The sequence below is a fragment of the Euprymna scolopes genome, chromosome 4 (genome assembly GCF_053919585.1).
Source record: "Euprymna scolopes isolate OS-2025 chromosome 4, ASM5391958v1, whole genome shotgun sequence".
Classification (NCBI taxonomy): Eukaryota; Metazoa; Mollusca; class Cephalopoda; order Sepiida; family Sepiolidae; genus Euprymna; species Euprymna scolopes.
The window spans coordinates 65,847,857-65,862,568 of record NC_136485.1 but is presented as its reverse complement, the minus strand read 5'-3'; the positions used below and the strand labels follow the sequence as shown (position 1 = coordinate 65,862,568).

At 31.4% G+C, this 14,712-nt stretch overlaps 1 protein-coding gene across 3 annotated transcripts in view; it reads left to right on the top strand.

The window, feature by feature from the left end:
- Positions 1-14,712, top strand: part of LOC145268053 (phosphatidylinositol 4,5-bisphosphate 3-kinase catalytic subunit beta isoform-like) — a 420,372-nt gene that overhangs the window by 143,004 nt on the left and 262,656 nt on the right. For all 3 annotated transcript variants that reach the window (XM_080123347.1, XM_080123348.1, XM_080123349.1), the window contains one exon: positions 10,300-10,403. In XM_080123347.1, coding sequence (XP_079979473.1) covers positions 10,300-10,403 — 104 coding nt within the window. The remainder of the gene's footprint in view (positions 1-10,299; positions 10,404-14,712) is intronic.

Genomic DNA, 14,712 nt, shown 5'->3' with positions numbered 1-14,712 from the left:
TTCAAGTGCCAGTGGTTCTGTACAAAGGACACGCATCAACCATGGGCACTTTTTACTGTGGCTTTCGAATTAAGTCTGTTACCACCTATTAGAATGTGAACTAGAGGTTGGATTTTGGAGACATAAATAGGATGTTAGTTTGGTTTACTTAACATTCCCCAAACTCTTTAGCTCAGAGATATAGTAGAAACCATCAATTATCATGGCTCTTTATAATCTTATTTGTAAAGTACATATCAGATGACGACAAACTTATTGCACGCACAATGTTCAAGCTTTTATCTTCTGGTGGTAAAATGTTGATGGTATTTTGATAAATACAACGACATGAAACTCTATATCATGAGGAATGTAAAACAGACTTGTCTATATGAAAATCCTGTTCATGTCGATGAAACCAAAAAAAAAAAAAAAAAAATTTTAACTGAATTTAATTGTTTAAAAAAAATATCTTAAAACAAAGATTGGGAAATCTAAATTGAAACCTGGAATCGACAATAAGCTATAAATTATGTTTTTATTTTTTATTTTATTTTATTTTATTTTTTTTTTTACTAAGATGTCCTCACTTATCAAGGCTCAAAGATTACTCGAGGATAAGGGTTACATGAGTGTCAGGTTGACAGTAAGACAAGACTGATGATTGGCAATGATGGTAGTGATTGGGCAGAATTTGATTATTTAAGAGGACGACTCAACAACAATTTGTTTGGACTTGAAAAGGATCATGTTTTAGTCAGTTGGGAAGCAGCTCTGTGATATTGTATTCCAGAGACGGGCAGTCTTGGGAAAGAAACTTTGCTCATGGAAGTTATATTTAGTTTTAAGTAGAGAGAGAGCGACTAACTATTGATCATGGTTGTGACTAGATGAGTTTTTGTTGTGGATGTTTTATGTTAGAGGGGGGTGATACTTAAATTGAAGCTCAGTCAATAGTGTATAGAAAGGCTAGCAACATCTTTTTTGTGAGAAAGAGGCAGCAGGAAGGACAAGATTTTAAAGTCAAGGCAGGAAAAGGGAGTCTAAGTAGCACCTTTCTTATTAGTCATGATCAGCATTATAGTCTTAGGAATAAAATGTGCATGTTCAATTTTATGTGATAATAATAGGCTGGTCATGTTTTATTATTTTTTTTAAATAAGATTTTTGGCGCTTCTACACTATTGGGACAAAATTTCAGAAATCGTAATAACGAATTTCACATGAAAACAATGATATCTATGTATTCCTCATATTTTTAAAATGATTATATCCAAAAATTACGAAAATCGATAAGGTAGAAAATTATTTATTAAAGAAAATAAAAAAATAGAATTTGATGAAAATGATCAGAAGACACAGGAGACTTCAAAAGGAAGGTAATTTTCCGTTTGGATTTAAACAAGATGACGACAAGTTTTCGATTAAAGTTTTGTTTTTTAATTCAGTAATATTAAGGTAATTTTGACTGCATAATTTGGAAGTTACCATTGTAACTTATTAGAATTGACAAAAAAATCAGTTGAAGCCATTGTTTTTTATCTGAAAACTCCATTTATCAACTACAAAATCTCAACCCAATTCTGTAGAAGCGTCTGATTTTTAATTATTTCATTTTTCTTTTAATTTTGTTTTCAATAAATATTCAAGTAATAATAAGTCAAAAACAATTCAATATTTATTTATTGAAGTTATATTTCGGCAAGAAAGACACTCACACACATACCCCCTCCCCAATCTTGTTTCATAGTTTTATTAATAGAGAAACTACCTTTGGAATTTCTGTTATTCTATCAATTTTGAAAAGTTGTATCACTTTTACCTCCTCATTTTCCCCCCAGTTTTTGTGAAGTATGTAAGAGTTATTCCCCTTTTTATCTGATTTTTAAAGAAGCAAACGCGACAAACGAACATGATAAACAGATATTTTCTACATTGTTTTTAATCAATCCTTAGTGTTAGTTTGTGAAACGTTCGGTCAAATTTAAGCAATATAGTAATCTGTATGCACATTTTATATGTGCATGGATTCCTAGATTTTATTAAATTCAGACATGTAAAAGTCTGTAAAATTTATTATGAAAAACACTACAATTTTATATGTATTTATCGCTAGAAATAGAAAATTAAAGCTATTAAAAAAAAAAAAATCTAGAATCAAGATTGTTTGTATTTTTCTGTTAAAAATGATTTCTGAATTTTTGAAAAAACAATAGCTTTATGGAAGACATAAAAACATGTGAATTATAAACATAATTTCAATATTTTGAACTCCCTTCCTTACCTTTTTTAAAAATATATTTTTGACAACTTAAAATTGGTAACTAGACGTCAGATATATTAAATTTATTTCTCTTTTCTTATTACCTCCCCAAAGACCCCACTTGTTTTCATCAATTTTTTTTTTTATGACTTTCATGTTTACATATGTCTTATCCATGAATAGAAATCAAATGTAAAACTTTGAGATCTCAGTCTGAACTGTTTGAACTTTATTATAAACAGAGCTTAAAACAATACCTTAACGAAATAGTTTTGCTGTGACGTCATAGATTTATGATCGACATCATGTTTCAAAACATGAATTTAAACATAAGTGATAATAAAAAATAAATGACTAGGTAAACGTTATCAGTAGCATTAGAAATTAGGTTAATAGTCCAAAGCCATTAATTTTGCTTGAACTACTGGCATTAAAAACAATTTAATGTTTAATATATACAGTATTGACACACCACTTCTCTTCAGATCACCGAAGTTAAGCAGTAGTGAGTCTGGTTAGTACCAGATGGGTGACCATTTGGGAATTCTAGGTGCTGTATGTGCTCTCCACTTATCTCGGAATTTGTTTCCAGTCGTCCTGAACATACACTTCACTTGCCATTGGTATTTAACAATGCTAACTCATGAGAGGTGTGGTTGGAGATTGCACACCTCCTGCCACAAAAATTTCACGTGCAGGCATCCCTACATGGGTATCCATAGTCTGTCAAAGACTGAAGGAGCCTTCTCTAAATGTTTAATGTATACTAGAATTTATGCCCATAGGGACAATAATTCTAGATAAGAAAAAATAAAGAAAAAATAAAAAAGCACAAGAATTGCCATAAAATATTTAACGTCTTCATCTATCTATATATACTGTTAATGATGTTTCTTTTTGAAATAATTTGTTTATGTAAGGTTTTCTCGTATATAAAATTAATTGCTATTGTCGGTTAAATATTCTCCAAATAAATACAACGAATATTTTTCATCTTTATATGTTGAAAATTGTAACGATTTATATTTTTAAAACAATTCTTTCATCTTGCTCTGAAAAGTAATTGTCAACGAAATAATTTCTTTTAAATAAATAAAACTAAACTTTTAACCATTTTATTTACATACTATTAAAATTTAAATCGTTTCAAATTAAATACATTTTTTTTTCTACCTAAATACTTTTTTAATAAATTTTCAATCATGCAGATAATTTTATCTTAAAAAAAAAAAGTGGCAGCTGATAATGTATGTATGTATGTATGTATGTATGTATGTATGTATGTATATGAAGTTGCCTTAGTGTACCATACTTAGGGGTAATTGCGCCAACTAGCTAAAAGTGCTTTTATGGCAACCATGCATATAAAGAGCACTTTTTTTAGTTGGTGCAATTACCACAAAGTACAGCACAATTACCCTAAAGTACAATATATAGATTAGTCTTTCTTTTTTTTATAAGTAGAATTATTTATAATAATATTTGTCATTGAATTTATTGATCTTCATTTAGCATATCTCTTCCACATCAGATGTGCGTTACATGTTTGCTATGGTGACACAGTGACTTTAGTCATTAAATTTTATCTGGTGCTACCAGATAAGGCTGTCTGAAGATATCGGCTCCCTGACCTAAAATGAACCAGACATTGATATTTTTTTTTCTTTTCCTTTGCAAACTCAATCATGTTCTTCAAATCCTAGCACAACAGTTCCCCCTTTACAAATGAATCAAACCAAAACAACATGAATGAATATTTGAAGATATAAAGAACTTGAAGCAAAGCATAAAATCTTTTACCAAAATGACCATATTAAGTATTAACCTCAAAAGGGTTGACATGCCATAAGCCAAAATACATTATAAAATTTGATCCTTTGCTTTGGTTTTGATGTACAGTTGCTTGAGTTCAGCTTTGACCAAATCCTTCAAAATCATGCCTTTTCCTTGATTATCTTCAATTGAGATGTCTGTACATCTGTTTATCCAATCAGAGCTTTGTTCAACATATCCGTACCATTGTGAGCAGTTGCAGGGCAGAACTGCTTCCGCTCTGGATACTTTCAGCCTCGATAGCAGGGAATCAGAACTAACTCCATCATCCAAGCACATGCCACAAATTTACCAAATCATAGCCATATTGCTCCTCTGCACTCTCAGACCTAGCAGGGGTCCAGTATTCACTTACGTGTAATATGGCGTTATAGACGTAGCTGTTTGTAAACTCAACCGTAAATTACAGGTGAGAGTAAAACCATAAGTTAAGATGGGATAAAGCTGAAAAAATTCCGCCCTATAATTCATACAGGTAAGATCAGACTTAATCCACATCCCCACCAACACAAATCATCACATCAATATAGTGAAATTGAGAGAACTTAGTACAAGGCTTGCCTTTAATTGGACAAACAGTACCAAGTTATTGCAGAGATTGTCTTTGATAGATTAATCTGCCTTGCAACCTCCTGCAAATCCAATGGTGATACCCCGTGCAAAGTTGCTACCAATACCAGATTTGCAAACTTCACTGATGCATTACAATAATTGTTTCAAAGTTATGCTTGAATGAGAAGTTATGAATAATCTAATACAGTATCGCATGAATAAATAGAGATAAATATGATATTTTGCTTTTGTTTTGTTTAGAATTTTAAATTAAAATAAAAATTCACACCTAACCGACAAATTACAATATTGAATTTAATATTAAATGTCACAGAAAAGCAATTATATTTTCACCATTAACTAAATACTATAAATTATAATTAATTAGTACCATTGATAGTAAAACAAATGCTTTTCTTACAGTGAGGATTGAACCATGCATTGCATAACGAGAAATGATATGATGGATGTGTAATGTTAGTCTTCAAACCGGACTTAGTTCTGACTAGCCTGGGTGCTTGGAGGTGTGTGTTGAGCAAAAAATAAAAAAAAAAAAAGTAGTAGTAGGCAGGTAGGTGTGAACCCGTACCACGAAGGAGGAAAAGAACATGAAAAAAAGTGACATCTTTGCCGTTGTATCCATCGCCAAACTGGAAGTGGCGAAGGTTTAAATTAAGGCTAGTCAATCGAAAAGAGGGGATGACTTTCGAAAATATTGGTGAAGAAAGCGACACCCTCCTTGTAGAAAAGTACCCAGTTGAGGGTGAAGGAATTACTGTTTTTGGCCAATTTTTCGATATTTATCTTTCGAAGGTTCGAATTTCAAAACAATACCAATCTTGTGAAAATCTATCTCCTCTGTCGAAAATTTTAAGCAAACATACATACATACATGCATTTAAACAGACAGGTGAGATTTATATTATAGATAACTGCAGAGAAAAATTAAATCTGGACAGTATAGGGAGATGTGTGCAGAAAAAGGAGACTTCGATAGTAAGGGCGGGTAGAAATAAAAATGAACTTTTGATATAGATGTAGAACAGTTGAAGTAACAAATCAGTTCTCAAGGAAGGCTAAGAAAAACATAGGAGGGAGTACTAAATATGGACTTGAGATAAAGAGGGATAAATAAGAACCTGAATATAGATGGATTAGTTTAGAAGTCAATTTCTTAGAGACATTCAATACACATTAACATGTAAAGCTGATGTTATACCAAATATGATGGCAATGACTAAGATTATATATCTCTACTATCATATAAAAGATTATATATCTCTACTATCATATAAAAGATTATATATCTCTACTATCATATAAAAGATTATATATCTCTACTATCATATAAAAGATTATATATCTCTACGATCATATAAAAGATTATATATGTCTACTATCATATAAAAGATTATATATCTCTATTATCATATAAAAGATTATATATCTCTATTATATAAAAGATTATATATCTCTATTATCATATAAAAGATTATATATCTCTACTATCATATAAAAGATTATATATCTCTATTATCATATAAAAGATTATATATCTCTACTATCATATAAAAGATTATATATCTCTACTATCATATAAAAGATTATATATCTCTACTATCGTATAAAAGATTATATATCTCTACTATCGTATAAAAGATTATATATCTCTACTATCGTATAAAAGATTATATATCTCTACTATCGTATAAAAGATTATATATCTCTACTATCGTATAAAAGATTATATATCTCTACTATCGTATAAAAGATTATATATCTCTACTATCATATAAAAGATTATATATCTCTACTATCATATAAACGATTATATATCTCTACTATCATATAAAAGATTATATATCTCTACTATCATATAAAAGATTATATATCTCTACTATCATATAAAAGATTATATATCTCTATTATCATATAAAAGATTATATATCTCTATTATATAAAAGATTATATATCTCTACTATCATATAAAAGATTATATATCTCTACTATCATATAAAAGATTATATATCTCTATTATCATATAAAAGGAATTTTGTTTGTGTGAGCGAGTTTGTTCCCTATGAACTTGGAAAAGGCTTGGCTGATTTTTTTTTTGAAATTTCACATGAAGGTACTTGATGTGTCTGGGAGTGTTCTTACATAGGTTTTGCATTGGAATGTGCCTTATAAAGTAGGTCTATGACAAGAGAATATACTTTTCATTATTTTTACTCTCGAGTATATATCAGTTAATATCTTATGTTTTTAGATAGTAATGTGGTTCTCGATTGATTAACTGTGTCGGATATATACTTGAGAGTCAAAACAATGAAAAGAATATTCTTTTGTCATAGCCCTTCGTATAAGTATCAAATTGCTAATCAAAAAAATCCGATTAAAGAAGGAAATCCAATTTTGACCAAAGTGAATACCTTTATACAGCCTCGCATCACAAGTGCATTTGAGAAGTTTTCTCACTGCACAAGCGGAAAGGCCCAGTTTATAAAATAATTTTATAAGACAGGGGTGCATTTGAAATGAATGTTTCTCTTTAGAGCACAATTGGACCATGATACTTGACTTTTGTAGTTTAACTTTAATTCAAGTGATTCTGTAAAAATGATTTCATAAAATCAACAATTGGTTCTCTGATAATATGAGCATGTTCAAAATGAATGTTTCTGTTTATAGCACAATTGAACTTTTGCATTTAATCTTAATTTCAAGCCATTATATAAATATTTTATCAAATCAACAGTAGGTAATACACAGTGCAAGCTAGACTACAATGTATTGTGAACTAAGTCACTGTAAGGAGGCATGTGAAGCTTCCTTGCAGTATATTGTGGCAAGGGGGGGGGGGGCTAACTAAACCAGGCAATCAATCGATTTCATTGAAAAAGGTAATTTCACAGATTTTGATGACAAAAGTATTGAAAGTGTAGAACATTTGTTGATCCCTATTCAATCCCAGGCAACATTGGGTCTCCCTGCTAGTTTTCTATAGAAAGTATTTTTGGTCCTCTGACAAAGGAAGGATCAGACCTAGTAATTCACTTCTGTTTGTTTGTTCGCACTTTTCTTAATAAACACAGCTTGAATTTTTAAAAATTTTGTACAAACATTAGTTATGATGAAAATAAATTCTTGTCAGAATGTATTTTGCAGGATAACTCTGGTTGCCCTCCCCTAGGGTGCATTATAAGAGTAAAATTGCCCCCAAATCATTCATCTATTTGCACTTTTCTCAATAACCACGGCTTCGATTTTTTAAAAATTTTGTTCAAAAATTAGTCATAGTGAAAGTAAATGTTTCATTTGTGAAGTGGGGTGGAGTGGGGGGGGGGGCTCGCTTGCTTAGCTTGTTAACTTAGAAAGTCATTTCAAGAATCAAATCTTTTGGAGAAAAATGTTTAAAAAATAATGCTTCATAACTCTTGCTAATGTCATAAATGAAAACTGTTTCAATAATGTGAAGGTATTATAGAATAACATTTGAAAAATCTGATGAGTCATGCTTGAAATGTATTTTTATCAAGACATTTGACAGTTGTATGGAATAGGATTCCATTTTTCTTTTCTAAGGGAGATAACTTTCAAATTTATTTCCTTAGCATGTATTGTTCACGAACACATACAAGCATTGCAGAAAAAGTGATTTCCATGTTGATTTCTTTACATAAAAATCAATTCACTGATTTTCAAAAAAGTTGTGATTGAGTATCTGACAATTTTCTGATTTTTTTTTTTTTTGCTGTGATTCCGTGGTTTTACATGATTCATCATTAAACCATACACTGCAGTCCAAATAAGTGTGTTCTCAATGAGAGCGATAAACAGTGACTTAGTTTCATCACAAATTGCTGAAACAATTGAAAATGTGTAATAAAAAATCACTTTATTTTATTTTTTTGTGATTACATGCAAACAATCTGAAAATATATTCTCAGGAAAAGAAATTTTAAAACGTATTTTAAATTTCAGTGTAGGAATCACTTTGCTATATAAGGTTAATGTAAAATTAACATCCACTTTCAGGCCAATTAGCGGTAAATAGAGAGGTGTAACCAAATTTTTGCCTCAGTTTTAAGAGGGAAGTCAGAAACTGTTAGATGTAGATTGGTGTGGATTAATTAAGCTTATATATTTGAATTTTTGAGGAAGGAAGAGTTTATTGGTAAAAAAAGAAAAAAAAATGAGGGAGGGAGACATAATTTTTTTACTTCTGTAACAAAAGTGCCTAAACAATATTCAATGTTTTAACGTGCATATCCCCCCCCCTCAAATGTGTGTGTGTGTGTGTGTGTAGAGGGGGAGTAATTCCAGTATAACATAATGTGTGCAAACAATAATTAATGTTGGTGCTAATTTTGAATAGGTATCCATAAATTGGCAGTCATAGTATAAGCAGCTCTCTGACTATGAACAGAGAAAACTAAAGCAGTTCAAACATTTACAGTCTAAATGTAAGCAATACAGGGGTAAAAAAAAAGGGGGGGGGGCGGTTTTATTATGGCACATGACAAATTTTACTTTTTCATTACTATTTGAAGATGAATCTTGTGTTTTTTACATGTAACTATTTCCCCTGTAGAAGATTTCACAAGTTTTTTCAAGGATAAGGCCTTTTGTAGATGCCCCCCACCCAATGAATGAAAAAAGGAAACTTTTTTAATTTCCCTTTGACCATGATTTTCCCCCTACTCTTCCTGGTCATGTCTTTTCCCCCCTCCCACATCATCAACCACTGTCAGAAAGGATGACCAAATAAACCCAGACATGTTTGCCCAAATGAACAAATCTCGTTAATCCCACCACCTTAGTTGTGTATGAGCTATGTCATGCGCCTTCCTTCTAAAAATAGCAACAAACAAATGAATAAAACTTTTTATTCATCTGAAAGGGGAGAGCAGTAAGGCATTTTCATTTACCTAAAAGAAAAACCATTATCCTCTTCTGTACGAAGAAAAAAAAAGACTTTGTGCTAAATAACTTTAAAAAAATATTCTTTTAACACCACAAAAACCAAAAATCGACCAAAAATGAAAAAAAAATTTTAACAATACACTTAAACACAAGCAAAATATCAACACTTATTTTTGTTAAATACTTGACCCCCGCTTCCACTCCTAATGCTGTCTCCAGCGACTCCCCCCCCTCAATACAAAATTAAAAAAACCCCAAAAAACCCTCACCCGAATATAAACTTAGTAAATCCGCACCTTTCCTCATTTTGCACAAATTATCCCTTCCTTCCAAAAAATTAAAAAAAAAATTAAAAAAATTACAAAAAAACAAAACACGTCTCCATTATCAGGAAATGGATGCTCATTTTATATTAAGTTTATATAAGAAAGTAGTTCTCCGCTCTAAAATAAATTAATCTTTTTTAAAACTCCCTTCTTGCATGTTTTTCAGGTTGTTTACATGTAATTGCCAAAAGAAAAATAGAATCTCATTTTATTTAATTTGGGGGTGGTGGGAGGATTGGACGATTACAATGAGTGCAATAGTAAAATTTACCGAAATAACTTATGAGTTAGTTTTGCTTTATTTCCTAAAATAATTGATTGCTTGTAACAATTGTAAATATATTTGATATAGCTAATGGGTTTGTAAAACATTTTGAATTAAAAATCAAACTGATGAACTTTGTCTTTTATTTTATGCAGCTCCAATTGTGGATTTAACGGAATATCAATCTGCTGAAGTTGCAGATTTTAAATCCCGGATCAAATATGAAAGTGAAACAATTATTCAGGAAAGAGATCGAATGGTAAGAAACTCCATCTTTGTTTCATCTGCATTATTTGGACTTGTATTCTCAGCTTGGATGTTGTTCTCACAAAGTTTCGATTGACGTAATCTTCAAACTTCTTCAAGTGCATTGCTGTTAGAATAACAATCCAAAATGAGAATGGGAATCTGAATAGTCTTGAACATTCTGAAACAGCTCCCATCATCTTCTTCATTGACAGAAATGGGTCTTGACTGACATATAAGTAGTTGCTCAATAGAGAGGGACATATCTTGAAGAGCTACAAGTTCTCTGCTTTTTTTATCAGATTTCTGCATTTTTAAAAACTTTTTTTTTTAAACCCGGAAAAATTTCCATTTAAATCGCCATGTTTATTATGTTATTTATGTTAATGAATAAAAAGAAACAGTTTTCTACCAAATTGCTAGATCCTTACCTCCTTATTTTTCCATCACTATTTGGCTGGATTTTATTTCTCTTTCTATCAGGTTGACAAGAAAGTTCTTGCAATTATTAACTTTTAAATTCAGATAAATATATTTTGGCTCAAACAAAAAATTCATTGATCGAAATAAACACCATCAGAATCAACACACTTTTGCCAACTCAAAACAAGTGTTTTTAAGCCAGTATCGTAAAAATCTTGTGTTCTGGTGGTGATGAAGTCGTTGAAGGTGTTTTTGATATCACTTAGGTTTGGGAAGTATTTCTCATGCAAAAAGTTGTCGAGATGCTTGAAAAAGTGGTAGTCAGTAGATGAGAGGTCTGTAGAGTATGGCGAATGAGACGGTTTCGTAGCCCAATTCATTCAACTTCTGCCGGATTGGTTTAGGAACGTGCGGTCGGCATTGTTGTGCAGGAGAATTGGGCCTTTAATGTTGACTAATGCTGGGTGTTGTTGTTGAAGTTTCTGATGCATTTTATCCATTTGTTGGTGGTAATTCCCTTATATAATAGTTTCGCCTGTATTCAAAAAACTGTAATAGGTGCGACTGGTCGCAGACCACCAAACAGTTGATCGCAAGTTACAACCCGGTCGAGAAAACGAAAGGAAAATGACATTTTATAAAAAAAGGAAGAAAAAAACAGTCAGTATAACCTTCTTTTTGTGCAACTCTGGCTTTGGGAAGTGTTGTGCAGCTTCATCGGTGTCTAGCCACTGAGATGAGCGTTGCTGGTTGTCGTAAAGAACCCACTTTTCATCCCAAGTTACAACCCATTCGAGAAAAAGAAGGAAAAATAACACTTTATAACAGCGTTTCTTTTGGTTGTCGTTCGATTCGTGAGGCACCTATTTATCAAATCTTTATTCTTTCCAATCTCTCTCAAGTGGTTGGAAATCGTTGTATATGTTACGTCTAATTCAGAAACAAGTTCTCAAACAGTTGTGCATGGATTGTATTTGACTAAATCTCTTAATTGATTGTTGTCAACATCCGATAGCCGATCACTACACTCGTCATCTTCAAGACTTGTTGTCGTCACAAAATGTTTTAAACCACCATTGTGCTGTATGTTTGATAATGGTTCCTAGGCCAAATGCTTCATTGATATCGCGAGCTGTTTCAGCAGCTTTTTGGCCTAAATTTAACTGAAATAAGATTGTGCAAATTTACTTTTTTCCATCTTGTATGAAAAGAAGACAATTGTTTTAAAATGGTTGTAATTTAAATGATTAGTTATAAACACTCTTTAAAATGATATATATATGTCATATATATTATAACAAAAACTTATTTGAAAATACATCATTTGAAGTCAAAATTAAAAGTCCTGCAAGAACTTTCTTTTCAACCTTTCTTTCTTTTTCCGTTCCTCTTTCTCCTCAGTTCCTATCCTTGTCTTGCCTTCCTTTCCATTTTATGACAGTTCTCACTGAAAACTGAAAAGGTTTCTAACGATAGGTGAATTAGGTGACATTCATTTCATCACAGAATGATTTCCACACCTATCCTTCCCCTCCACATGCATACTTGGTATCTTCCTCTTAATTTTCATGTTTGTTTGTTGAAATTGATTTGAGTTTAGTTCACAGAGAAAACTAAGGAAAGCATGGAAGGAAGCGATAAAAATGGACTAAGGGAAAGAGGGATAAATAAAAAAAAACTTAGGTTACTTTGCAAGTCAGTTTCTTAGAGCCATCCAACATATGCCATCATTTAAAACTGATTTTAAACCTGATTACAATGATGATGATGATGAATGGACCGGTTGGAGTTTTTTTGGTAGAGGCTTTTTCTCAGTTAACCAGGAATAACTGCTGCCTTCCTGCTGGAGGAGGTAATGTTTGGCAGGGTGCACCTCCTAGGACTGAACCCAATCAAAACCAATTAAAACAATTGTCCTCATCCCAGCAAAGAAAGATCTCATGATTTCGGACAGACCTTTAGACATCAAAATGATTCTATGGCAAACCTTGATTGGTATGACAACTGCGACCGTACATTTATTTTTTGTCACTATACAATATGTATCACACTCTCTACCTCCTCATATGATGTGCATCATGATACAATATTCATTTTTCTAAAAATTACATAGAAATGTTTTTGAAATTTAAGCATGTATGTTTGTCAAAAGATATTAATTTATATAACTTTGTTACTCTTTTTTTATTGAAGAGTTTTTATGTTTGTTTGCAAAATACTAACTGCAATAGTCATTCCAAAATTGGTTCACAGTAATGAGACAGTCTCTTTCATAAGTGTAAAGAACCACACTCCCAAATACTTTCAAGCGATCAAAACTCTACATTTCACTTGTCAAAATAAAGCTTAGACAAATCAATTATAGGCCTAGAAATGTTTGATTTGATATAATTTAACCATGGTTTAAATCCCATTAAAAATTGAGGCAAAATAAGTGTATATGCCGATTCATATTAGAAGACTACCCCAAATAAAACAGTTTTGTTCCACTTTTATGAAGATTAAAATCAAGATATAATGCTACTAAACATTATCTCTAGAATCCTTATTACAATGTTGATCAAAATTCATTATATAATTTTGATTTTAGAAAATGATTAAAATTTAAGGCTTAAGCTTAAGGATTCTTAGGAAATTAAAATTTAGGAATTCTTCCTTAATTGATGCCTGATGACTATAGATCAAATTTATTGCAAATCTGAAATATTTTCAGATGGAAGGTTATGCTCATATTGTGCCCCATTAGAAACCCTTTAAAATATGCAAAAGAAACTTACATTTGGGGAAGATTTATTAATTGATGTTTAATTCCTAGTGTTAAAATTTTCAAACAAAAAACTTCTGTCCCCTCTTTGCACCCTTTTATGTAAAACTAAATATAACTAAATATAGCCCACATGACCTAATTTTACCTGGATTCTTGGGAATTCCCATCAAGCATGGATCGGGTGAGGCCGGCAATGATCGGTTTCAGCCGAGTATTGTTCAAATGTTGAAATGCTAAATCGACTTTTTATTTTTTATTGACATCACTGACAAGGAGTTTTTTTTTTTTTGTGACCGTACCAAATCACAATGCTGAAACCCTCCTTCCAATAATTGAATTTATGTGGAGACAAAAAATTCGAAAATGATCCTTTTGTCTCCATCATAAAATCACATTTCCGAAAGCTACCCGGTTCTTGGAGAGCTTCCTTCCATTTCCTCTACGCCCATCTCCGTCTTTGCCGTCAATGGCTGTTCAACAGTCGACCAAAGTAAGATTCCTAAGGAAATATCCTCAGCTCGAAAGTTCTTCTGCCGACAATGAACAGTCGTAAAAAAATAAAAAATAAGTTTTCTTTAAAAAAAAAAAAAAAAAAAAAAAACTTGTACTTACACCTAACAATTTACGGTTAAAAAAAAGTAAAACTTACATCTTTTTTTTTTTTTTTTTTTTTTTGAAGAAAAAACTTTTTGTTGATAAATATTTTGAAAAAAATAAAAAAAATAAAATAAAATAAAAATATTTTCAGTCCTTTAATGGTAGGTTTTTTGTTATTTTTGATTATTTTTTTTTCCGATTTGATTGTTTTTAAATTAGTCTGCGTCTGTTACAATGCTCGGCTGAAACCGATGATTGTGAGTCATTGACAGGAATTCCTGAGAATCCTGTTCAAATTATGCAAGAATACCATATATTCATTCTTATTAGACTTAGGAATCACGGCACCCTGTGATGAATGAGACAATAAATTGTTTTTGGTCTGAAGTCAGATCGACAACATCCCTCCAGCTTCTTCTAATTGCAATTCATCCTCAAACGTTTTTCAGTAAAAAGACATTGTCATCTTTGTGTTTGTATCTGACATGCCACACTCAACATAAGTATGTCTTTTTTTAATGTTTTTTTAAATATT